The 27,394-nt window shown below is 35.0% G+C and overlaps 1 protein-coding gene across 7 annotated transcripts in view; it reads left to right on the top strand.

Moving 5' to 3' along the window:
- NTS (neurotensin) overlaps nucleotides 1-26,190 on the top strand; it is a 36,438-nt gene extending 10,248 nt beyond the window's left edge. The window contains exons 2-6 of one of the 7 annotated variants that reach the window (XM_034403764.3): nucleotides 5,230-5,328; nucleotides 7,216-7,592; nucleotides 11,955-12,016; nucleotides 24,770-24,991; nucleotides 25,820-26,190. In XM_034403764.3, the coding sequence (XP_034259655.2) occupies nucleotides 7,520-7,592; nucleotides 11,955-12,016; nucleotides 24,770-24,991; nucleotides 25,820-25,966 (504 nt within the window). In that variant the 5' untranslated portion in view covers nucleotides 5,230-5,328; nucleotides 7,216-7,519 and the 3' untranslated portion in view covers nucleotides 25,967-26,190. Of the gene's footprint in view, nucleotides 1-5,229; nucleotides 5,329-7,215; nucleotides 7,605-11,954; nucleotides 12,017-24,769; nucleotides 24,992-25,816 lie in introns of those variants that run through there. The other 6 variants (XM_034403763.3, XM_034403762.3, XM_087874054.1 and 3 more) reach the window with 6 other exon arrangements.
- The last annotated feature ends 1,204 nt before the right edge of the window (nucleotides 26,191-27,394 follow it).

Here is a 27,394-nt window from a genome sequence, read left to right as displayed (position 1 = left end):
CCTGTAGAAAAATGAGTATTTCATAAGCCACCTTGCAGGCCAACAGTAATGAGCTGTGATCACAGATGGGAATGAATGATCCATCCATCTATGTTTTAAACAGGCTGGAATGATGCTCAGCTCTATCTGACATTATGTGATACAGTAATCAGCATTTGCAGGATATAAATTTTCCCCAGTCTGGTTGAGATAGTCTGAGATAAATTTTCCCCAGTCTGGTTATTTCAATTAGGGTACAATTCAAGAAGTTCAATAATACTGATACATTTTAATTATCTATAATTATTTTATTTTAAGCAAATATTCTATACATATTTATCTAGACCTAAGTCTCAATGAACCTAGTGGGCCATCCTTCTAAATAAACATAGCATTACTTTGTACATACTAAAAATTACAGTTAATAGATCTAATCAAAAACGTTCAAGAAATGACATGTGGATTCTATGACTAATCACTCTTCCTGACTGCAAGTAATGAAATAATAAATCACAATTTTGTAAAAACATTATTGAATGAACAAGCCTTGATTTTCAGCAACTTATAAACAAGTATTATCAATTACTGGATGATTCACTTGGGATTTGCATGAAGTTTGAAAAATTAACTCATGAAATTAATATCTGATCTTCAAACTGTCCTGCCAAAGCAAATCTTACTCATTGTAGGCAGTGCCAGGTATTTTGGATCCTGAGGCAAAGATACTTTGGGTGCTCCAGTTTCATCACCTCTACCAGGTATTTTGGACCCTGGTCGAGATGCCAATCTTAATTTCATATATTTCATTTGTATTCATCTACCAAATAACTGTGAGATGCACAGATACTTGATTCCAGAATTGTTGCTTGTACTTAATGGTTGTGCCATACATTTGTTTTTACAGGTTGCTCTGTTTTTATTCTAATGACATTGAATCAGTAATGGGTGTAGAAATAGTTCCAAGACTTGGCTTTCCTCCATATACAACTTCACAATGATGATTCATTTTTATTCTTTAGCATGTTTACTTGGAAATACATTCATTGGTTTCAGTGGTGCTTATTTGCTGTTTGGACTTTTCCAAGCACGTATTTTTTCCTCTACAACCCTATTCTCCAAAAAGGAAGGAAGAAAGGAAGGAAGGAAGGAAGGAAGGAAGGAAGGAAGGAAGGAAGGAAGGAAGGAAGGAAAGAAGGAAGGAGGAAGGAAGGAAGGGAGGAAGGAAGGAAGGAAGGAAGGAAGGAAAGAAAGAAAGAAAGAAAGAAAGAAAGAAAGAAAGAAAGAAAGAAAGAAAGAAAGAAAGAATTAATTTCATGGAGCCATCTTTAGTCCACCACTAATGTTTCTGATTTTTTAATCATTTATTTTTATCTCTACAACCCTATTCTCCAAATATTTACATTGGGCATTTTTAAATAGTTGGGTCAGCTGTCAGGTAAAGCATCTTTAGTTGTTGAAAATCATTCCATTTTATATTACAGAAAAAATAACTAATCACATTTCAACATTAATGTATAGCGTTTTCTCTGTGATTGCTTTATACAGCAAAAATGGCAATGCCGTGCATTGCAAGGCAGCATACCGATTGCCTTGATTTTGTGTTAAATTTATTAATTTGCATTGATCTTTCAATGAAATCCCTTATTAAATGGACTCTGTAGATTTGGATTACTATCTCACAACCCAACCTACAATAGGAGAATATGGGAAGGGAATGTTTTATTAGGCTGCCTTGAAGTTCTGGAGGAAAAGGGTTATAACTCTAATACCCTGTTTTCCCCAAAATAAGACATCCCCTGATAATAAGCCCAATTGGGCTTTTGAGCGCATGGCAATAAGGCTTATTTCAGGGTTTAAAAAAATATATAAGACAGCGTCTTATTTTCGGGAAAACACGGTAAATCTCAGTTTCTTGGTCTCTATGCCAGAATACAGGATGGAATGGAACATAATGTAATATTATTTGGACTGAAAAAAGTTGCATATTTGTATTTTGACTAAACTACAACTGTGATGCCCTAACATGTATCAGAGCAGAGAGAAAAAAAGATTTTAAAATGGTATCATTATAACTGTAAGTTATATTATCACATCAGGGGTAGGTTCTACTTACCTTTACTACCGGTTCACAATGGGATTGTGTGTGCACGCTCACTTCGCTAGCACACATGCCTTGCTTCTACACATGAGCAGAAGCTTCTGCACATGTGCAGATTGCTTCTGATGATATCAGGGTCAGTGGGCGGAGCCTCCCACTGGTTTTACTACCGGTTCTATAGAACCGGTCCGAATCGGGAGGAACCTACAACTGTATCACATGATATAAAAAATGTCACAGTAAGTTACATCTTTTGATACATGTATTTCCATTCATAATATCACTAGTGTGCTGTAAATAGGATCTTATGTTTGAGTAAAAAAAAAAAAGAAATAAAATAGCCATCTAACCAAATTGCCACATTATTCCTTGCTTGGTTTATTTTATTGAAATAAATTCTGTTTGTTCTGGTTTAATTCTTAAATAAACATGTCTCACACATTAGAACTTCCACCTTCTTTAATTTTAAAAATATCTAACATGGTTACAGTGGCACCTGATTCTTTGAAAAGTAAAGGATTCATTCTGTCAATTCTGGAAACACCACATGACACCCGGTCAGATGAATATTACAGAAAGCCCAAACAAACAAACAAAAGCTTTACTTGGCAAAGATTATAGAATCTGGATTTTGTCTTAGAACAGATGAGATATTATCTCAGGGTGGTGGGAATTAATATCTATCCTTCTAATGTTTAGATTACTTCTGGTTGCTATGGATCTTGGCAGTCACAGCAACCTTTACAGAGAGGAGCAACTATTTAGTCAATGTGCCCAAGAAATCTAATGGCTCCACTTGATATCCAAGGCCCTGGTGGGCACCTCAACCAAGGCTTTGGTCTGTCACTGGAATACAATCTCTCACTAAAGTAGCATTGATTCCGGGAAGATCCTTAGTTTACTGAAGAGCTATGCAAGCTGAAAAAAAGAGCAATCCTGGTAAAAAATAATAATAAGTAAATTCAATTTAACTCAAGCAGGAACTCAATGACAATAGAAGTATCAAAACAGCAATATTTTTCTGTTTTTATTACATTTGTGAATTGCTGCTTGGTGCGTCTTTTCAAAGTACTCTTTTAAGTAGGGATGGGCCAGAAGAGAATTTGTTCTGTAAGACATTTATTTGGCATTTGGAGGATCAAATCATTCATTTACTCAGAATTGGATGCCATCTGTACAGGTTTGATAGAAGTAAAAGAGACTACACATTTTGAGATTATATGGGATGACTTTCATCTTGTTGATCCTGAGGAACTAGACTGCTGTCAGCCTTATGAGGTAGTCCAGACAGGAAGCATGACTGATGAGCTACTTTATTATACTTTATTGTAAGGCTACATTAACTTGGAGATCTCCTTCCCAGTCACCTTTACAGCCCAAGAAACTTAGGGAGGGTCCCTTCTGATATATTTACTATGATCATATTTCCTTTGCAAGCTGAGCTGCCTCATGTCTGACTGTTCACTGGACTCTCTGTGGCTCTTCACTTGTCTCCTGAGGTCATTCTTGTATAGTATTACAGCAACCACCTGTGAATTGGATTCTTTCTCTTAGCATGTGGTTGTGGATTCAGAAACCAAGTGAAATAGGTATCCTCCATTTTTTGTTTGCGATAAGACATGAATAACCATCATGCTGAACCAATGCATAATCTCAGGCAGCTGTAGTTAAGAGACATGGGGCTTTTATACAGCTTCATCTTGTGTGATTTTTTTTTTAAAAAATCTTTTTCTGAGTCAGGAGGCCCTTTTATAATCACTTTGTTCTTGGTCACCACTCATGACTATTTTAGTGTCTTTTACTTGGAGCTGCTCATGAAAACCTCATGAAAGCTACAGCAATAAGTAGTGACAGATTTGCTAAGGTGGTGTGACACCATTTCTTGTAATTACATTTGATTGTTAGCTAGTCTTCTCCCAAATAAGGGCACTTTTAGTCCTTATTATCTCTTTAATGTGTCATCAGAGCAATAGTATTTCTCGATGAGGCTTTTATGAGCAATCACCTTATCTATTTTATTTGACAAGAACAAGAACAGGAAGTTTATAGACCGTTGATGGGTGACACCACGAGCCTCCCATTATGGATGCAATCTTATCTTTTTTTCTCATTGGCCTTCTCGCATGCATGCAACTTCCTAAGCATGTGATCATTTTCAGGTGAACATATGGATGCCATCCCAACCCTTTAGAGGAAAAACTAAATAGAGATGCCTTCTCCCAGCACCACAACTGTACCTCTGAAACATTCCCAAGAGTATGCCACCAAAATGTGGTGACAAAATACCACTCTGTTAGAGAGAAGTTCCCTGAGGATGGGCTCCAGCACAAGTCTATAAGCTTGGAAGACTAAACTTCTGATCTGAGTGACTGACCCAGATTGGATCCTGCAACGTTATCCTGGGACACATTTGTCTTCATTCATGACAAAATACCATATTTTGTACAGGGCATTGTGTTCAGAGCTGTTTTAAGAATGGTAATGGGGAACACAAGGCTTTCATGCTGCCATTCCCACCTTTAACCCCAGACTCAAAATCAAAGGAACATTTGCCAGGTTTGTGCCCCATCCCTTTTGGCAATATAATATCCCTGTAGGCTACTTGCAGCTCACAGAAGATAAATTGCAAGCCCTAATCCAACAGAAGTTATCTGCACTGGTTTTGATATCCTGTATCACTCCCTCCCTTTTCTTTATGCCTTTTGTAGAAATAATATTATCTTCAAAGGATAATCAGATTCTTTTCCTGCTTTAAGATTAGCCGGATCTTCTTGAAGATAATCTCTAAGATAATGTGATTCTCTATAATACCTTTACAACACAATCCATCCTTACAAATCTATTCAGAGATAAAGTCCACTGAGTTCAAAAACCTTTAATCACTGTTCTATCTCCAGATTCTTTGAGGTGAGGAGGTAGGGATATTCTATTACAAAGTTTCATTCTATTTAATCTTAATAAATCATATTTTCTGGACATCTTTTTCCTGAAGTTTAAATCATGAATGTTTCTCATGTATCACTTATATATGAATGCTGCATGGAATTTAAAAACATGTAGGCTATCAGAAATATAGAAATAGAAACGAAAACTTTTCATCAGTACGTTACAGAATAACAAACTGAAGTCATTGCTTCTTGTTTCCCATGTAGGTTCAACAGTAAACTATTTCTAGAGAAGTTGATATTGTTCTCATACTGCCATTCTGCCCCCTAATGGAAGAAAAATAGAAAATGAAGAAACTTTATAAAGTAAGGAAACATTTCTTTATTTCAGTATCTATCTACCAAGGTTTAGTTTAGTTTAGTTACCATTGCAGGCTACCAAATATTAATGACCTATTCATTAAGTTCTTTTTTTAATGAAGCTATTTGGATTTTATGTAATTTCTACTTACTTTGCAAGAAAGAACATATAAAGTTCTTTATTGTCTGTTTTGCAGGCCAAATTTTAAATCTTATTTAAAACATACAGAAATTTCAGTCCTTGCCTGATGGACTATCCCATTAAATGCTGTATAAAGACATGGATAGGGGCTATATTTAAAATGGGACAGCAAACATTCTCTCCCCATCAAATAATTTAAACAGCACAGTTCTTAAAACCAATCTATATGGTTCTGCATTTTAGGACACCAAAAACATACAATTTTCAATGGTTATGCCATTTCTGAGAGAAAACTACTGGTTCTATTCTTTGTGTGATTGCTCAGCATTGCCATATATGGCACATTTATATCCAAAGGAAGACCTAAAAGTGTTTTAAATAATGAATGTATATAAATGTATGTGCATATATTCTTGTAAGTAAAGTGTGCGTCTCTCTTCAACTAATTATTGTTTCATTAATCAGCTATTTATATCTAGCTTTTTAACCCATCAAATATCCAAAGGCACTTCCAATCTAAAATCAAGTATAAACAATTAAAAGCTGAGTTAAAACAATTAAAGTATTAGCAAAGAATCTAAACAGCTTGAATGAAGAGGAAGATAAATTTCTGTTCAGAAAGCAGAGTGGGAACTGAACTCATCCAGCATTATTTACTTGGAGCATCTATGTGTCACTTCCAGGGCATGGGGTTGCATCTTGAAAGATATGCATTTGAGCTTTAGCTACCTTTCCACCGATAAACTGAATTATTAAATCCTGTGTTTGGTGCACACAGTGCTTAGGATGACTTTAGTCAATGCTTACTGGAATGTAGTCTTGGAAAATAAAAATAAGTTATATCTATAAGTAGCAATCAGCAAAATATTGTTGGATATCCAGGGACAAAAATGATGATGATGATGATGATGATGATGATGATGATGAGGAGGAGGAGGAGGAGGAGGAGGAGGAGGAGGAGGAGGAGGAGGAGGAGGAGGAGGAAGCTCATTTTCACTGCACCAATTTTATCTTCCCTAATCTGATTATTTCCAAATGTATAGGACCCTCATGGTCTCTGACTATGAATTCTTAAGAATTGCAATCCCAACATTTCTTCTGAATGTCATTTTGGTTTGGTCTCTTGCATAAGTTGAAATAAGTAAAGAAAGAATGACATAAGAGCACATTGCAAAAATATTTATTTTAGCTAAACAAATACTATATTTCTCAAGTTTTGGGGTTTTTTTTTTTTTTTTTTTGGCTTTAATTTATATGCTGCCTTTCTCCGGAGACTCAGGGCGACTTACAATGCGTTAAGCAATAGCCTTCATACTTTTGTATATTTATACAAAGTCAGCTTATTGCCCCCACAATACCTACCTTCACCTACCTTTGAAAGGATGGAAGGCTGATCAACCTTGAGCCTGGTGAGATTTGAACTTGCAGTAATTGCAAGCAGCAGATGTTAATAACAGTGCTTTAGTCCACTGTACTACAGGCTCTTAAATTCTTTTCCTGATTTACATGAATCATAGAAACAGCTGACTTATACAGGTGACCTGTGATGGGCACACAAATACAAAGGTGACATTTAACTTACTCTCATTAGATTCTTTATACTAGCCTTTTCCAGCCACACATCCCTCACAAATCACAAATCCTGCATTCCCACTTGGGGGCAAAGATTTTAAAATCGGGGGCAACTGGTGAGACGGTCCTTTTTGCGCCGTCTGTCTCACACACCCTTGCCCACTTTCTTTCTGCTTCAGGAAGTGTGAAGCGCAGCGCAACTAATGGGGGAATCGCGTCAGTTTCGCTCCGAAGAAGAGGAGGAGGAGACGGAGCAGGCGGGCTTGGTTAAATGAGAGCGGCTGCGTTCGTGACATCACCCTTCTCTGCTTGCTTATATACTTAGGGGACATCCGGCGCTTCCTTTAGGGTCCAGTTCTTTAAAAATCAGCTCACGGCAGCAGCTCTTTTTTTTTTCCTGCGCGACTCTCTCTCTCATCCAGATAGCTTGCCTTTTTGTATATGGACTTCACTTTATAGAGAGAAAAGGGAGAGAGCGAGTGGATGGCAAGAATGGTGAAGATGCAGTTGGTGTGCGCGATGCTGCTGGGGTCCGCTTCCTGGAGCCTGGCCTCAGGTAAGCTCCCAGGTGCGCTCTCTAGCTCTCTCTTTTTTTGGCAGGCTTCCCTTCCGACTGGGAGAAGGATTTGGGCTAATCCCGCGGTGCTGCTACTATGGGAGGAGTTTGTGTTGTCCAATGCAGGGAGGCTAATGTCTGGTCAATTTCAAAAAAAAAAGTTAGCTTCAAATATAAAATATAAACCAGTTCTAGGATAATTGCTTTGAGAGAGAATCTGGTGGATTAAAATGTGAGGGACAAATGAGAGTTTCTGAAAAGCGTTTTTAATCGGTTCGTTTATCAGCAAATTCACCCTAAAAAGAGGTGAATTGTATCTCAACAGCTACCTACTCTCTTTCTGAAGAGGTTCTTTGGGGCAGATCACCCTGGGACAGGGACTGCATTTACAGACTTGTTGAAATGCACCTGTAGGTTAGCACAGGGAAGAGGAAATTCTATACTTTCAGTCTCTAGGGTTTTGGATTCTGTAATGGACTGTAGAAACAACCTTGAAGAGCAGGAGGAAGAGCTGCAACCAAGACAACCATTAAATAAAAAGAGGCAGAAATGTAATTTGAGAAAGTATCTCAGACTTGACCCTCCTTAGTTCTCTTCAAAATAAAGTGTGTGTGTGTGGGGGGGAGACATTCAGACTTGCAAGATTCTGTTCCTGTTGTTTTATAACAAAAGTAGCATTAGCATTTATGACTTAGGTTGCATGAATTAGTCTAGCTATATAAGGGATTAGTTTCCTACTCCGATCTTTGACTTTTTCAAATGGAGTTTGTGGCATAGAGGCTCACAGTTCATCATACACAGATCCTCATGGACCAGTTTTTCCTAGCATGTTGGAACTACAAATTGTAGCATTCTGTGAGTTGTTACCCAGCAATTATGAAATGCATTACATGGCAGAAGGCTGATAAACAGAATCCAGACCTTGGGAGATGTGGGTGTACAAGGTTCATTACACAGCTATATCATGACAAGATGAATTAAATGTCACAAGTGTCTAGACTGAGTTTGGAATTAGCAGGGGAAAGAAATGGAGTGAATAGTGCCCCCTATGTGTATAATAATACAAATCTACTATAGATCTGGAATCTTGATACAAAGGAACAAGAGTTGTGCCAAGGCAATCAATCTTTATATTTTTAGGTTAAAAAAATGCATACAATTTTGTGCAATGTTTTGGAAAAATCATATATATATATATTTCCCACTAATAAAATAGTTATAACAGTGATCTATACAGAAATAATTATGATAATGAATACCATATTACTGCAAAGACATTTTTTTTTAAAAAAATGTAGGGATGTTTTACAAAACAAACAAACAAACAAACCCACCTGGCCCCAAATTGCAGCTATGGACTATGTATTTGCTTGCTATGTATGTACTTCTAGTAGTCTATAACATGCATCCATACCTCCCCCACAAACATATATACTTTCACATACATGCATCAAGGGAATAGAATAGAATAGAATAGAATAGAATAGAATAGAATAGAATAGAATAGAATAGAATAGAATAGAATAGAATAGAATAGAATAGAATTCTTTATTGGCCAAGTGTGACTGCGCACATAAGAAATTTGTGTCCGGTGCATAAACTCTCAATGTATATACAAACCACAAAGTGATAAGTTATACATCATAAATCATAAGATACAACCATAATTATAAGATACAAACAAGTGATAAATCATAAGATATCAAAAGGAGAAGGTAGTAGGAAAGATGAGAAAGTTGAGAAGATGACCAGGATAATAGCAATATAGCCTATTACATGGGTAAATATAAAAAACATTGTTCTCTTTATAATCTGCTTCAAAAATCAGTACAAGTAAAATCATAGATTAAAATTTAAACTTTTCCAAGTGGAATATAAAATCTATAAATAAGTTTACACAACACTCTTGAGATTCATATGCTTATGCCATATACACTCATTTTTGCCTATTTATTTGGGCATCTTAATGAAAATCATAATTTAACGTACAGTTGTAATGAACCTATTAAATTTTTTATAAATCAGTCAGGCCTCAGATGTGTATTTTTGTACTAAGTGATGCCTGCTAAATTTTGTTTCCAGAGAATATTTTAGAATTAAATATATTTTTTATATTTATTTATTCCAATCCAATATATTAAATAATTCTATTTTTAAATTTTAAATTTAGCTGTAACTCATTACTAAACTCCTGGGTAGTTTCAAATATTTGTGCATCATAACAGTCTAAATCAATAAGCAAAGCAATAGTATTTAATCTTTGTTTTGATAGACAAATAATGCCTATGTTTGTTGAGGGCAATGTATCTATTTCAGCTTTTTAAATTTCTATTCTTTATTTTAATAACTGTTCTAAATACAACCCTGAGGATTAATGTAGTCATATAAAAATATAGTTATATGACCACAATTAGGACAAAAGGAGCTTTGTTCTTCATTGTTTGCAAATTGTGAAATGATTATTAGTATAAATCAATGATACGTATTACAGTATATTGTGATTCTTTGAATTGGATCACAACGGACGCAATCCAGGCATACATTCTTTCAAAATTTATTGATCCAAAGGATCAGATTAAATGAAAATCCATAAAATGTTTCAGGAAAATTAATGGCAGTATTAGTGCTAACAACTTTGCTGTGGTCCCTGAACATTGGAGGAGCAGTTATTTTACTGAGGTTCTGAGAAGTCCTGATTTTGATGATGTTTATTATAAGAATTAGTCAATGTGTGAACTGTAAAACAGTCTCATAAATATGTTTAACTTTTTCTCAGTAATATTACAGTTATGTGTGTAGTTTTTCACTTCACTCTGATGAAATATATTTCCATAATATCATTTCTGGATCCTGTCCAGATAACTTCCCCTAATCCCCATGTCCTATTTCCTGAGCTCTTATGTTTGGAATTCTTTGTCATTAGCATTTGAAGGATTTGTTTTACTATAAGGACTATACAGTAATTTGGATTCAAAGTGGGGACATATGTTTCAGAGCATGCATGGACAACACGTTGCACCTGTTGGTAACTCCTTAAGAGCTCTCTCTAAGGGCTCATGCATGGTCCTGGGGGGGGGGGTGTTGAGGGTGATGGAATTGATTTAAGGCAGTGCCTATGTTTTCAGCGTGTGCATGCTTATATATTCCATATCATAGTTTCTTCTTCAAATCTGGATCACTGGATAACCCTGAAAAACAGATCCATTAAGCATATTATTTCTCATTCATCTTCCACCCTTACAGATACTTTTTAAAATACCAGCACCTACCGGTACATTTTGATTTATTTCTTTTATTTTTTCTGATAATTAAGATTAAAAATATCTTAAAATATTTTTTATTTATTTTCCCTACTATCTTGGCAACATTTTATTTTTTTAATAAAATATAATGTTTTATGCTTTTTGTGGGCCATTTATACTATAGTGCCCATTTATACTATAGTGCCTTTAAAGTTCATTGATATTTTTTAAAGAGACAGATTTTACCACTGGTTTCCATGAGACAGTGACTCTATTTTATAACATTGTTTTACTTTACAGTACTGTTTTGAGGATGTAAACTTGAAATGCAAGATAAAAGCAATATATTAGTCATATTGTATACATTTATGAGCCATTTACCATTTGCTATTTTTAAATTAGGAATATATTGTTTATTACTTTAGTTGGAGCCCATCCAACTAAAGTTACTAATGACTTGGGTCTATTGAAATACATGGAACAACAAGCAGCAGCAACAAATCACAAGAGTTCAGCTATTTGTATCAATGGACTTATTTTCCATGTATCTAGGACTATTATTTTATCATTCACAATTATACTCAACTATAGAGTTTAGATGATGATGATGATGATGATGATAATTAGATAAAAATAGTTTCTGTTTTAACATATCATCCTTCTTTTATTAAGACATTCTTCTAGTCCTTCTAACACTGAACATTGAAACGACCAGGAAATTCAATTAAACTCACTAAAACTTTAAATCTCTTTTCATGCTACGTATACTTAAAGAGCTTCTTTTAAATATATACAGAACATGCTGTCAGTGCAGCAGTATCTTAATTTAGAAATTAAATTTAATTTCATATCCTACTACTTTCACTATTGGTGATCAGTTCTTTAAATGTTTCAGTTGACCAATAATAAGCTGTTTTCATTACTAAACATATTTTTTTCCAATGAAATGGCATAAATTAACAAGCATATATTAAAGAAAGGAGCACTTGCCAAACATTTATTTTAGTCAGTTCTTAACCTAAAATTGTCTTTCAGGGATATTTCTAAATTCTATATGTGAAATCCAAATGCTAGTGATTTATAATTCAATAGTTAACATATGTTTTTCTTTAACTTGCAGATTCAGAAGAGGAAATGAAAGCCTTAGAAGCTGATTTATTGACTAATATGTATACATCAAAGGTAACACTTTTTTGTGTCCCCCCCCCCACTTTTAGGATTCAGGAATACTCATAGCAAATGTATATGTTTAAATGTATAATAATACTACACATAAATGTTGAATATAAGAAATAAGAAAAAAGGGCCCTTAAATCAAATGCAATAAATAAGAACAAGCATGAATAAAAAGACAATGCGAAATAATATTTTATTCTTTGTATTATGGATACATTGCTTAACTAGCTAGCACATTCCCACCAGCTGGCAATTATGGGATAATGTCAAATTATTGGCAGAAGTTATATTTCTAGACAGAATTTGCTTGATAAAAGCTAGGTTAACCTTAAGTCACAGAGCAATATTAGCTTTTCTTATAGTACCAATCGACCACACCAAAACAATCAAACCATTACAAGGAATTATTAAGTGAGATACCCCAAGGTTCTCTCTTAGGCCCAGTACAGGGAGTCCTCCACTTACAACAGTCCATTTAGTGACCGTTCAAAATTACAACAGCACTGAAAAAAAGTGATTATGACCATTTTTCACAGTTATGACCATTCTAGCATCCCCATGGTCATGTGATCAAAATTCAAACACTTGCCAACTAACTCGTACTTTTGAAGGTTGCAGGGTCCCAGGGTCATGTAATCACCTTTTGAAATCTTCTGACAAGCAATGGGGAAACCAGATTCACTTAACAACCATGTTACAACTGCAGTGTTTCACTTAACAAATGTGACAAGAAAGGATATAAAATGGGGCAAATTCACTTAACCACTGTCTCACTTAAAACATAAATTTTGGGCTCAATTGTGGTCAAAACTTGAGGACTATCTGTACTTTTCAACATCTTCATAAACAATTTAGATGAGGGGAGAGAAGGGGAACTCATAATATTTGCAAATGACATTGAGGTGGGGGAATAGCTAAAACCTTAGAAGATAGAGTCAAGATACAGAAGAATCTTAACAGGTTTTTTGACACATAGCCCCTTCCAACAAAATGCAATTCAGTGGTGAGAAAAAGCACTTAGGCAAGACAGACCAAATGCACAAGTATAGAATAGGTGGCTCAACAGCAGAAACCATGAGCGGGATCTAGGAGTCCTAAGTGGATAACCACTTAAGTATCAGCCAACAGTGTGCTACAGCTGCCAAAAGAACCAATGCAGTTTTGGCGGCATCAACAGAGGGATATTATCAAGGTCACATGAAGTATTAATACCACTTTATACTGCTTGGTAAGACCACACTTGGAATATGGCATCTAGTTTTGATCACCACTATAAAAAAAAGATGTTGAGAGTCTAGAAAGAATGCAGAGAAGAACAACAAAGATGATTGGGAGGCTGGAGGGCTAAATCATATGATGAATGGTTGCAGGAACTGGGTTGTCTAGTCTAACGAAGAGAAGGACTAGGGATAACATGATACCAGTCTTCTAATATTTCAGGGGCTGCCATAGAGAAGAGGGGGTGAACTTCTAACCAAGGAGAGAGCTAATTTAGAATTAAGGGTAAATTTCATGACAGTGAGAACAATTATTAGTGGAATGGATTGCCTCCAGAAGTTGTGGTGCTCCATCACTAGAGATTTTTAAGAAGAAAGTGGACATCCATTTTTCTGGAAGGGTATAGGGTCCCCTGCTTGAGCAGAGGGTTCAACTTCCAAAATCCCTTCCAACTCTGTTAATCTGTTAACACAATACAGTTGTGTGCAACTGAATTTTGATGTCCCTCATATTTGATCAAATCACCTCAGATTCTCAAAGATTCAAAATATACAACATATGCCTTGACAGGCATATACTTCCCCACTTCCCAAATCATCTAAATACTCTTTAATCTGTGATTTGAGAATGTAAGCAAATTTTCAATATTTTGCTGTCAAAAAAAATTATTGCATAAACATGAAATCCTGTTATGCAGCTTGTTATATTTTTCCAGGAATAAAAAAGAAAGAAATGATGCATTTCCTCTAAATGTTGGTAAAATGCAGCAAATATTATTGTTATTTTAGGTTCATCACTGAAAATTCAGATGACCATTATTTATAACCTTTTACTTCATTGCATATTTCTGTAATATCATAGTCTGCATCCAGTAATGGCACTAGTTATGCTAGAATCTGCCATTACTCCTCTTATTCTAAATTGAATAAATGCCATCTCTTTTTCTCTAGGCTTATTACAAAATAAGATTTTTTTTCCTGGAAAACATAAAGCATTCACTAAATTCACTGGATTAGTAAGAAATAAAATCTCAGTTTCAAGCCTATAATACTAAAATCCAGATAATGGGCAGGGCAACTGATAAATCAATCAAGTTGTTCTGTTGCAAACCATCAACTAAAAATCAAATTACACCCTTCCATCTTCATAGTTTCATATTAATACAATATTATACACGAGGAAATAGCATTCTTTCATATAAGAAATGTGAACACAAGTGCTAAGAAAACAAATGTGATATGTGGTTAGATTTATACAAAATTTAAAACAAAGAAACAACAACAAAACACCTTAAACCCATAGGAAATAACTATACACAGAGGCCCTATGTTTTGAAGGGCAACAAAGAGCCCCAAAAGATACCAAGAATTCGTCTTTCAAGGTAGGAAAATTGATTGAGCTTATTTTTTTTAAGGTTTCACAATCTATGTTCTCAGGTACTTAATTATTTTGGAGAGCTCTGCCATTAGTATGTAAATGACTGCATGGTAAATTGGATATTTAAGTAATAAGTGATCTGTCTGTACAGAATTGATTTAAATTTCACATTACTGAAATGTATATTTTGCAATTGACAACATAAGACATACCGGTAATTAAATGAAAGCAATTTCCTGGATTCTACATAAACTCATAAACCTAAGCTCTATACATTTTCAGAGCCTCCAATAGTAAGAATGATACTAACACAGTGATGCATACATATAAAAATAGGAAGTAAACAAATACTTGAAGAGTTTCTTCTCTTCAGTCAGAATTCACATAAAGCAACACTTTGAAGCTGATCCACAAATGACATCTCAGAGCAGAGTGGCTGCGTTGCTTCATTGAAGAAAAGAGAAGAAAACAAACTGCAGTTGTAGAGAATAGCCCAAGGTTGGCACCAAAGTGGAGCACCAATCCCATCAAATAGCCTTTATGTACAATAAAACACAGATATAAAGACTGCAGCATTTTATTTCATATATTAATTTTCAAGTCAACTTTTGTGTTTATTTAATAAGTAGAATGTGTAAGGTTTGGGGGGGGTTGCATTTTGTTCAAACTTGTTCAACTTCTCCATCTGCCAAGAATCAATATTAATAAACAGATGTTCTGAAAATGAATAATTGTCATTCAATAGTTTATATGAAACTGACATGGACAGTTACAATTTCATGAAAGAAACAGACGTGTGTGTGTGTGTGTGTGTGTGTGTGTGTGTGTGTGTGTGTCTAAAATCTGAAGAGGTCAAATAATTTTTAGAAAGTGTAATTGTTTTTAAATAAAATCTGTTACACAAATAGACTTCAGTTTCCTAAATTAGGATAAGGATAATTTTATTTCTCTACCGCCCCTCTCCCGAGGGACTCGGGCAGTGTACAGCCAGGTAAAACACAATACAAATATCACAATTTAAATTTAAAAATTCTTAAAAATGTTAACTGAACTCAATTCCCACCAAATGGAAGAAATATTATCAAACATAAATCATTATTATTTCAGATTTTTGCCCATGCTAGCTTTTTAGAATCTTAGACAGATGATACTTACCTAATGCTGTGATAGCAATTTCTTCTTTTTGATCCTTAAATTAAGCTGTTATGTATTGGCTTTTTGGGGATTAATCTTTATTGAGCAAGATGGTCAAAATTAAGAATAATAATTTTATGTTTCTAGGAATGGCTAGAAAAATATTTATCATGAGATTAAGCTCAAAGATTTATAGCTTTTATAGATTGCCAAAGAAAAGTAGAAAAAAACCTTTCAGAAAATCTAGTTAACGTGGAAGAAGAGGAAGAAAACTCAGAGAGAGCAAGGAATCAATCCTAAATGAAACAAATTGATTTGATTAAAAAATGAAAAGCAAAATGATTTCACCAAAAAGGCAAACCAAAATATGTGATTAAAATATAATGTCTCAATTTATTCAGCAAGACACTCAATATTTTATTTTATATTTGTTGTAAACAGACTAATACAGGTAGTCCTCGAATTATGACCACAATTGAGCCCAAAATTTATGTTGTTAAATAAGACATTTGTTAAGTGAGTTTTTCCCCATTTGATTATCTTGTTATTAAGTAAATCATTGCAGTTGTTAAGTTAATAGCATGGTTGTTCAGTGAAACTAGCTTCTCCATTGACTTTACTTATCAGAAATTCGCAAAAGGGGATCACATGACCCCGGGACATTGCAACTGTCATAAATATGAACCTGTTGCCAAGCTTCTACATTCTGATCATGTAACTATACAGATGTATAATGATAATAAGTGTGAAAAATGGTCATAACTCACTTTGGGCCATTGTAACTTTGAATGGTTACTAAAGAAACTGTTGCAAGTCAAGGACTACCTATTCCAAAATATACAAGACATGATATATGAGTTTGTGTTTATCTGTATTTTCCTTTCTATTATGTGGCCTGAGAGAAATATAGAAACAGTTATGGCGAAGAAAACATTCCTCTTAGGAACAGATGCCCTATCTTAAGTAAAGTGAGTTATTTACCTTTAAGGCAGTGGTTCTCAACCTTCCTAATGCCGTGACCCTTTAATACAGTTCCTCATGTTGTGGTGACCCCCAACCATAAAATTATTCCTAAAGCTATTGAAAATATGTGTTTTCCGATGGTCTTAGGCGACCCCTGTGAAAGGGTCATTCGACCCCCAAAGGGGTCCCGACCCACAGGTCGAGAACCACTGCTTTAAGGTAAAGGTAAAGGTTCCCTTTGCACATACGTGCTAGTTGTTCCTGACTCTAGAGGGCGGTGCTCATCTCCGTTTCAAAGCTGAAGAGCCAGTGCTGTTCGAAGATGTCTCTGTGGTCATGTGGCCGGCATGACTAAATGCCAAAGGCGCACAGAATGCTGTTCCCTTCCCACCAAAGGGAAGGTCCCTATTTTTCTACTTACATTTTTTATGTGCTTTCAAACTGCTAGATTGGCAGAAGCTGGGACAAGTAACTGGAGCTCACCCCATTACCCGGCACTAGGGATTCGAACTGCTGAACTGCCGACCTTTCGATTGACAGGCTCAGCATCTTAGCCACTGAGCCACCGCATCCCTATTACTTACCTTTAGTTACCTCTAAATTGTTCCCCTAGGTTCTTTTCCTCTAGCTCTTCTCTTCTTGTGGAAGATAGAGAGCTATGTGTATCATGCAGCTTGCCTGGCATCCATTAAAAGCATCTGCTACCTTCTATCCTATTGCTTGCATTGAAGTTAGTTTTAATTGCTATGGTTGCTCAGCATGTGGTCTTCCAGATATTGTTGAACTAAAACATACAGCAAACCCAGCAGAGTGGCCGACACAATGGTCTCCTCGGTGCCAGATTTTAAAAGTAAAATCTTGTTTATTCAAAAAAAAAAAAAAGAACAATTTTCCTCATACCTAAATTCCTAATGGGGAAGACAGTCTTTCTCATTCAGATAAAATATTGACTGTTAGCATATCAAACCCAGTTAATGGCATTATGAAGTAACTGTTTTACGTTGGCATATATATTTCCTTAGGGAGACTGATTTTTTTGGGTTAGCTACCAAGTACTGCAGTTTTCTGAAACTGAACAGCATAAAATGCCAAATTCTATTATCCTTTGTCTGAAAACAACAACAACAAGATGGCAGATACACTATGAGGGGAAAAAAGAAGTATCAAAATAAACCATGGAACAAGAACATTTTCAATCTAGTCAAACAATTCCCTTTGGAACAGTTACATGTTTTAAGAAATTAAATATGATTTCTGGCAAGATAAGCAGGTTAATAAAAAAAGGCATTTTAATTTAAGAGTTTGAGGTTGAAAAAAATTGGAAAATTTCTATGAAAAGTGAGTAATTGTACCCTATTAAAAAAACTTCCACTATCGTATTAAATGTTTACTATTAAACATGATGCTTATCGCCACAAAGAAATTCCAAGGTGCTTTGATGTTGTGCTAAAAAGTAGAAAGTAACTAACTGTTGGACGGCAGTGAATGGAGGATTATAACCAACTAAACTTTTGTTTCTGTCTCTACCTTGGATATTTTGTATACATAATAATCAAAGAAAATGAAAGTGAGGAGAGGAATCAAAGTTCCTACATATCTGCATAAATTGTTTCAGCAGTTTGCCACAAGACTCTTTGAACCATAATATCTCTCAGCCTTTGGGTGATCTGAGCCTGTGTGCTTAACTTTTAATCATATCTGTATTGCTTGTATTTCGGCTGATCCTCATTAAAATGTAATTGGATCATTTTATCTCTGTACTTCCTTGGGCATTATATGTGAATCCATTGTTTGAAAAAAGAGATAAGTTTAGGGAAAAACTGAGTGTAAAAATTATTTGGACATTTAACGTGGAAGCATTTTATCTGAAGAGCTTCTAAGCAAAGAGAAAGGTGATAATTCAAACAGTTGTCAACTTATGCAGTTACAAACAGCTAATATTCCCCTTGGAATAAAAGAGTTCTGGTTTTAATTAGTGTCATCTCTCACCTTTGAAATCTGGTCAGTCTCACATTAATTCCTAACTTAATATCACTGGTAATCAAGGATTGTCCCTTCCTCTCATATTGAAAATTATAATTTGATGTCAATTTTGAGGAATCACATTCAAAGTTTTGAAGGCTACCTATGTACTTTGAATTAGTCTTTTTCATAAATATTAGATCCTATCAGTTGATCAGTTTGGGATATCAATTCAGGATATCAAGCGCTCCAAAATGGATATTGTGATTGTCATGTTTGAAACCTAAGAACATCCAATTATAGCATCTCCTTATTTGGCAGGGTCTACTTTTAGACCTTAGTTTTATTTATGCGACATTTAGCATTTGTATAGTAATGATGAAGCAATGATAAATATATGGAACATAAAAAGAAATTTCCAAATAGTCTCCTTCACTATAGCTGTCTATAGAGGTCTGTAAGGGGTGTACATAAGAGCACCAGCGTGCCTACCATTCCTGTCCTAATGTTCCCTTTGATTGTATTAATTTTATGTATTCAATTCATGCTTATACTTATATATATTATCTAATATGTACTCAACAAAATAAAATAAATAAAATAAAACAAATAGCTATCTGACATCTGCTAAACCTCTTCTGTAAAAGAAAGGGAAGATTGAAAAAGATGAAGCAAGATGAGTTCCCAACATTTTTGCATCCCGTCTTTTTGATGCAAATGACTTTAGACAGAGGACATTGCTGTGAAATTTTCCTTTTTATAATTGATTGTGTCATTGGATTCAGGGTTAAAGAGGTGGTAATGGTGGTGATGGAAACTAAAACTGAATCGCTTATGAGAGAATAGCTTAAGTTGGAGGTGAGAGCTTGTGGAAGATATTAAAAAGTTCATTTTCCCAGCCATTTCCTGCAGTTCTTGCAATAAATAATGATACATTTTTTTAATTTTTTTTTTTTATATGCCACCCTTCTCTGGAGACTCAGGGCGGCTTACAATGCGTTAAGCAATAGCCTTCATACTTTTGTATATTTTATACAAAGTCAGTTTATTGCCCCCACAAACCGGGTCCTCATTTTACCCACCTTAGAAAGGATGGAAGGCTGAGTCGACCTTGAGCCTGGTGAGAATTGAACTCGCAGTAATTGCAGGCAGCTGGATGTTAAATGCTGCCTTAGTAGAAGGCATTAGCCTCCTACGCCACTCAGGCTCCTGAAAAGACCTCACACTTCTGAGGTTTGATTGTGGCAAGGGAATTATACTATTAAATGCAGTCTAAACTTACCCATTTATTATTTGCAAACATTATAAATTACTTCAGTCATTATTATAACGCCTGGATTATAATTGTTCATTCTTTCTGGGGGGGTGGGGGAGGAAACAGCACCTAAAACAACAACGAACAGAATAATTTACAAAGTTGTTGAAAAACTTACTGCTATACTGAGCTAAAATGTATTTTGCTCATCTTTTGCATATTGGAAAGATATCTCTTCATAATTTAGTAAGAAATAGGACACTAGGCAGAACTATCATATCTCATTCAGAATATAAGGGAGAAGCAAGAATGAATATAGAACAAAGGCTAGATGTGTCTAGAAGGTGGAAGCTTCAAGAGGAAAACTCAGCAATGGGTCATCTTACAGATTATAATTAAAACATGACAATAATATTTCAAAAATAGCCAAATTTATTATTCTATGTTTTTGAATGGAAAATTAGAATATGGTGGTGAAGGTTCGTTCTCCGAGCTTGTGAGTTGGTTTCTGAACGTTTCATTACCAGTCTAGGTAACATCTTCAGTGGAATTTAGTAAACTTCACTGAACATGTTACCTAGTCTGGTACTGAAGCATTCGGAAACCAACCCACAAGCTTGGAGACCGAACCTTTACCTTTATCCTACACCCGAGCTATGGATATTCACCACTATTGCACATTAGGATATTTCAGCCATTTCATTTATTTTATTTTAAATATTTTATTTGCTTTTTAAAAAAAGTATTTTTACATATAGTTTTTAATTGGGAGGGCCCTTATGATATTCCACACAAACTCACAATAGTTCCTGCCTCTGAAAAGGTTGCCGATTTCTGCTGTCCAATAGTTGAGCTTAATTTTATGGCCTCATTATTGATGTCTTGTAATATATGTTTGTAACTTTGTCATTTTACTATATATTAAAATAACTGACAATTCAAAATATTGTTAGTTCAATATTGGTCTTTCTCTAGTCTATACTTGTAATGTATCTTGTCAATTTGACTTGGAGACTGATTCATAAGAAGCTTGCCACAGATAAATGCATGTAGATGCCAATCTGGAACAAATTAGGTGTATCCAGATAAAGTTTTGCTAGTCAATTCCACTTGAGGACTCTCTGAGTTATATTCCAATGAAATAATACTACATTTTAATGTGGGACCTTCTCTCAGTTCTACTTTGGGCACTTGTAAAATTATGAGATTTACAAAATGTCAGTGCTGGGGAGAGTCACATGTTCATACTATGCCCTTTATTCATGATCTGAATGCTGCAAAAGACAAAATAAAACATAATGTATCATTGTGATTAAACCAATATAACATTGATTATATATCATACCATGGGTTCAAGGAGAAAGACCAAGAAAGAGGGAGATATGGCATTAAGAAAGAGTGAAATACTCTTAGAAACTTTTTTTGCAGACAAATGACTAATGTAACTGCTTGGTGCCAATATTACTTCAGAAAAAATCTGGCTCATTACCTTTTCACAATGAAGTGTTGGAACATACAATAGTGCCCAAAATTGTGGAAACCTTTTGGGAAAAGTATATTTTTTAAAACTAGCTAAGAACACCACTTTTTTTTTAGTAGGACCATAAAATTATATATCAATGAAAAGAGAATTTAATCAAGAATGTAATGCAATAACTTTTATGAAGAATTTGCTATTAGAATAGTAGTTACAGTATAAAGAAGAAAAGTGAAACACGTAGAAAAAATGAGATATACAAAAATTATCAGGTCAGTTAATACTTAGTTGGGTAACTTTTAGCATGAATTACGCCTTACAACGTCTTCCCATGGAGTGAACCAAGTTTAGTTCTGCAGCTGTTATAATGTGAAACCAAGATTGAATGATTGCTTCTATTAACTGGGTTTTATTGCTGGGTCGCTTCTGACTAACAAGTTTCTTTAGTCGGCTCCATAGATTTTCAATTGAGTTAAAGTCTGGGCTATTCCCAGGCCATTCCAGCAGTGGAATATGATTATCTTGAAACTCCCAAAAAAAGAGGGGTGTTATTAGCCATCAAACCTATCATGCCAATAGACAAGAATACACCTGCTGAATAATTAAAATATTCAAATTAATCACAATCAGTGCATATTTCCCACATTGTATCGAGTAGTTTTATTTTATTATGAAAAAAAGCATCTAGGGTTTTTTTTTTTTTGATCATCAGAAATATTTAATTATTTAATGTCTTGTTTTGAAATTAAAGGAGAGACATATTCAAATTCTCTGCCATGTTGTGCCAATTTTCTATCATCAAGGAAGACATTTTGAAACATTGTTATGCAAATTTGTCCTTGCCTAGCAGGCTAGTTGACACCATGATTAAATTATGTATTGCAATAACAGACAAATCCAAGAAACAACTCAAAATAGAAGCAAAGTTCTAACCTAAAATTAAGTTTTGGATTCACTGAAGTGTATTCACTCTGCAAAGCATATATATTGGCACATAGATAATCTGCTTTATATAGATGTCTTCAATTTCTAAATTTATCTCAGGTAACAAGACAGTTTTCCAGAATGATGGTTTAGAGCTAGTTTAGAGCTCAGCAGCTATGGGGATCAGCTTTTTACATGACTGCTTATTACTGAGTTGGAAAGACAAGATGATATGAGTGTGAATCACATAGTATGAACCCCAGTTATTTAAAGCTATGATCATTTTGTATAAAAACAAAAAACAAACCATACTTAATTAGAAATATGGCTGAGTTTATTTTTTGCATCATGTGCAGAAGTCTCCCCTTGCATTGGGGAGGGTGTGGATGAAAATATATTAGCTAGGAAGGGAAGAAACCTGCTAGTTTTCTTTCATAATTAATTCATCTTTCTGAGTTACAGCATTATTCATTATTAATAATCTGAAGACTTAATTAATTGTGCATAGGACTCGTTCTAACTGCATCATCAGAAATCCAGAATTTATAGCTCTTGAAGCTTAGATATGACTGTTAGAATCAAGGAATGTAATTTTTATATACCACAGATGACTTGAACAATAGTTTCAGTTGTGTTCCTACCCAGATTCTGGAGTTTGCAGAAATGTATTTCATTTAGTTCTGTCAAACATTTTATACATTTTTCTATCAGTTTTCATTCAGTTCGAATGAATGCAAATTCTTTTAAAGAAAAAGATAATTTCAGTGCATAGAATACTTGAATGAGTTTATTTCATTATATGGTTGTTGACTAGTGTGTCTGTAGGCTGATTGTCCTGGTAGTCTGCTTCTTATTCTCACAAGTTTCATTCAAATCCCAGGTGAAAATATCATTAAAAACACCTTCCCCAGCAGTTTTCACTGTGGAAACTGTTAATTCCTGGATGGCACCAGAAAAATGGAAGAATGTTTGAGAGAGGGAGAGGGAGAGATGGATGGATGGATGGATGGATGGATGGATGGATGGATGGATAGATAGATAGATAGATAGATAGATAGATAGATAGATAGATAGTACCAGTGGTGGGATTCAGCCAGTTCGCACCACTTCGGGAGAATGGGTTGTTAACTTTCTGAGCAGTTTGGTGAACTGGTTGTTGGAAGAAATCATTAGGGCAGAGAACCGGTTGTTAAATTATTTGAATCCCACCACTGGATGAGACCTATTGTAGTATAGTGGTTAAGGTGCCACACTAGAGCCATAGTGTAACATGTCCATAACTTTCTGTGCAGAGGCCTTCATTCTGCAGTAGAGTGATGTGGCTAAAAACATATACATAGGCATAAACATCATATTAGCAGTAGTACCGGTAGTATTATGTGCCTTTCAAATAAGCTCAGAAAAGGCCATCAAGAAAACTTCCGAATGAATGTCTGAAGTAAAGTGGGAAAAAAATGTTTTCATGAGGCAAGGAAGAGCAGGATGTGAATGTGCTCCAAATGTGCTGAATTCAAATGTGAATTCAGCACATTTGGAGGACCCACTGTTGAAGAATGTTACTACATAACTGTTGAAGAATATTACTACATATGAACAATAATTTCTGATTGTCAGCCTGAATGATAGCAATAAAGACATTATTCCCCTTTAGAGTCACTGAAGCAAGGACAGCAATTCCTGTAGTCCAAACTGCAATACACGCACACACACACACACACACACACAAAGTTTTTAAACCATCAACTGCCATACCAGTAGGGAAGGAATCTCTAATAATCTGGACAGGCAAAGACAGGCTGCCTTACCAAAAAATATATGTAATGTAGCCAGTGGTGGGATTCAAAAATTTTGACTACCGGTTCTGTGGGCGTGGCTTGGTGGGCATGGCTTGGGCATGGCAGGGGAAGAATACTAAAATCTCCATTCCCTCCCCCCTCCAGGGGAAGGTTACTGCAAAATCCCCATTTCCTCTCGATAGCTAGGCGGGGCCAGTCAGAGGTGGTATTTACCAGTTCTCTGAACTACTCAAAATTTCCGCTACCGGTTCTCCAGAATTGATCAGAACCTGCTGATTATATGTAGCCTGACTCTTATATACCTTCATACATTTTTGGCTTACAATAGAATAGTTTCCTCCTTCTTAATGTATATATGTGGTTCTTCCTATAAGGTCTTATTTCCATGCCAAAGTTGTCATTTGATTCTGAAAATAAATAATAGCAGTTCAATTATATTTCTCTCCCATTCCTCTATAATATCCTTCTGCTGATACTGTGTTTTCCCAAAAATAAGACCCTGTCTTATATTTTTTTGAACCCTGAAATACGCGCTTGGCCTTATTACCATGTGCTCAAAAGCCCAATTGGGCTTATTATCAGGGGATGTCTTATTTTGGGGGAAGCAGGGTAGAAGGATAAATAATTTACTCACTGGATCTTGCCTTTTTCAGATAAACAAAGCAAAATCACCCCAGTGGAAACTAATACTTTGGAATATTTGTGACTTCATAAGCAACCTGAACAATCCAGAAGAAGAAACAGGTGATCCTGAAGAAGATTTTATGATGAGAAGACCATTTGCTTCTACTTCTGAGAGCTTCACTTTGGAAGCAATGTTGACACTGTATCAGCTTCAAAAAGTCTGTCACACCAGAAACCTTCAGCAGTGGGAGGTAATATTAACAATTAGCATCTTATTATTTTGTATTATCTTGTTTGTATTACAATAATTTATACTGTACATGTAGTTAATTATTTTCTTTTGGATAATAAGTTGGAACCATACTTAGCAAGATACTAGTGAAATCTTATCATTTTAGCAAGCACAGGCAGTTTGATATTTTTATTCTTAGAGCATATTCATAGTTTTACTGCTAAATTATTAAGACAAATTAACAGGACTTCAGCTTAACATAAAGTTTCAGGACCTGTTTAGACCACAAGAGTACAGTTATCCATTTGTGAAGCAAGGCTTCAGAAAATCTGCTATTAAGAATGTGCCAAAGAATTTTATTTGTATGGAAATGTGTGTCCTACCCTTCAAGCACCAATATGCTACCCATTACAATTGAAAACATATTGAAAAGCATATATTCAGTATTAATAATAAAAAAAGTAAAAGTACAGAGGCACAAATGAATGAAAAAGCAACTTATTAAGAAAACAGGTTTTGTTACATTCTCTCTCTCTTTTCTTCCTTCCTTCCTTCCTTCCTTCCTTCCTTCCTTCCTTCCTTCCTTCCTTCCTTCCTTCCTTCCTTCTCCTTTAGAATACAGTGAAAGGCTAAAATTAGCTTAATTCTCCAGGTCATCATACTGAAACGTAATTCTTCCTTTTTATAAGCTTTGCTCATTGTGTTCTTGTTTTTTCAAATTATATTGCTATGTTCATCCCTATTTCTGTTAAGTAACAGAATTCAGGAGAATTTGGACAATATTCTTCACAGAAAAAAATGTTCCGGGGGAAATAATGATTCCATATTTTCTCCTTATTGCCAGCAGTTGCTCCAACAAGATATTTATGATCCAGAGAATGCAAGTCAAGATAAAGATCTGATGAAGAGAAAAACCCCATACATTCTGAAACGACAGTTACATGCTAACAAAGCCCGACGGCCATACATCTTGAAGAGGAATTCATATTACTGACTCAGCCTTTAAAATAATGTACATGTAGTTTATAACTAACTATGCTTTATGTCTCCCTTATTTCAACCTCAAATCTTATGTGTGGAAATATATTATGGAACGCAATCAAGATGATAACATAATTGTGTATTTTTTGCTATTGTTGTTAGTTGATTGTGATGTTTTTCCTACTTAAAATTAACTGGACAAATACATTTACAAATAAATCTAGTTTCTAAGCATTATGTATTGTATGCCATTGATAATATTAAAGAATTGGCAATGCTATTTACTCTATACTGCATACCTGTTTCTACAAACCATAGTTTGTATGAAACCATAGTTCTATGAAAATTGCCCATTCTATCATGTGCTATGTGCTATACTATACAGTCTTCATAAGCAAACAGATGATTACTTAAATTATTTTAAAATATCATTAATGAGTATTTGCATTAAATAATATAGAATTAATAAATTAATAACATCCCACTCAAATTCATTTGCTTGCATTTCAGCATAAGGTGATGGAACAGATAATGAACATTGTTCAGAGTAAGTTAGGCACATTTAAATATTTGACAAATCAGATATTTACTGATCAACACAATTCATGAGTAACAAAGATACATTCTGTTCAATGGCACTGACTTCCATATATATAGGTTGACAAGGATAATTCTTAAATATATTAAATTAAATGCTATGATCTTATCTTGCATGCATTTATCTCCACTTGACATTTGTTAGATGGAAGAGTTTAAGATGTTAAAAATGGAATATAAAGTTTGGATACTATTAATGGCATATTGGTTAAACATCAGGTTTTTTCCCCTACAGCTAGTAGGAAAAACCACCTAATTCTAACCAAATGTATTGTTGTAGCAGTTAAAGCAAGGTATCAACTAACACCAAACATAACATGACAATTCTTTCTGTTTCATTTTTTTAAACTCTTTACTTTTTATCTGCTTGTATTTATTGCTTGTAGTAAAGAATTTGACATTTGACGTATTGTAGATTAAGAATTTGACATTTAAATTGGAAATGTGATTCCCTGTTATCAAAATATAAGGCAGATTTGAAAAGACAAGGAGAAAATGCCCTAAATTTTTATTATATAGAAAAAAGATAGATATTGTTGTGGCCTGCCGGCGGCCAGCAGACAAGAATCAGACAGTGAGAAGGTTGGGGAGGAACATGGGACAGTCCTGGGGGCTGGGGAAAGCTCGGACGAGGGCTCTGCATCAGAGGCAGAGAGGGAGATAGACAGCAGCGAGGCAGAGGAACAGCTGGAGCCCATTCCCAGTGTGCGCATGCACAGAGCTGCCAGAAGACAAGAACAACTCAGAAAGCAGGGTCAACTTGGGAGTAAAGCCACACCTTGGAGATAATTGGCCCCTCCCATATGAAACAAAAGATGAGCAAATGGGGAGGAGCCTTTTGCAG

This window comes from Pantherophis guttatus, chromosome 7 (genome assembly GCF_059756535.1).
Source record: "Pantherophis guttatus breed Tessera chromosome 7, ASM5975653v1, whole genome shotgun sequence".
NCBI classification, from domain to species: Eukaryota; Metazoa; Chordata; class Lepidosauria; order Squamata; family Colubridae; genus Pantherophis; species Pantherophis guttatus.
The sequence above is the reverse complement of the archived record's forward strand: the minus strand, read 5'-3'. Positions and strand labels throughout refer to the sequence as shown.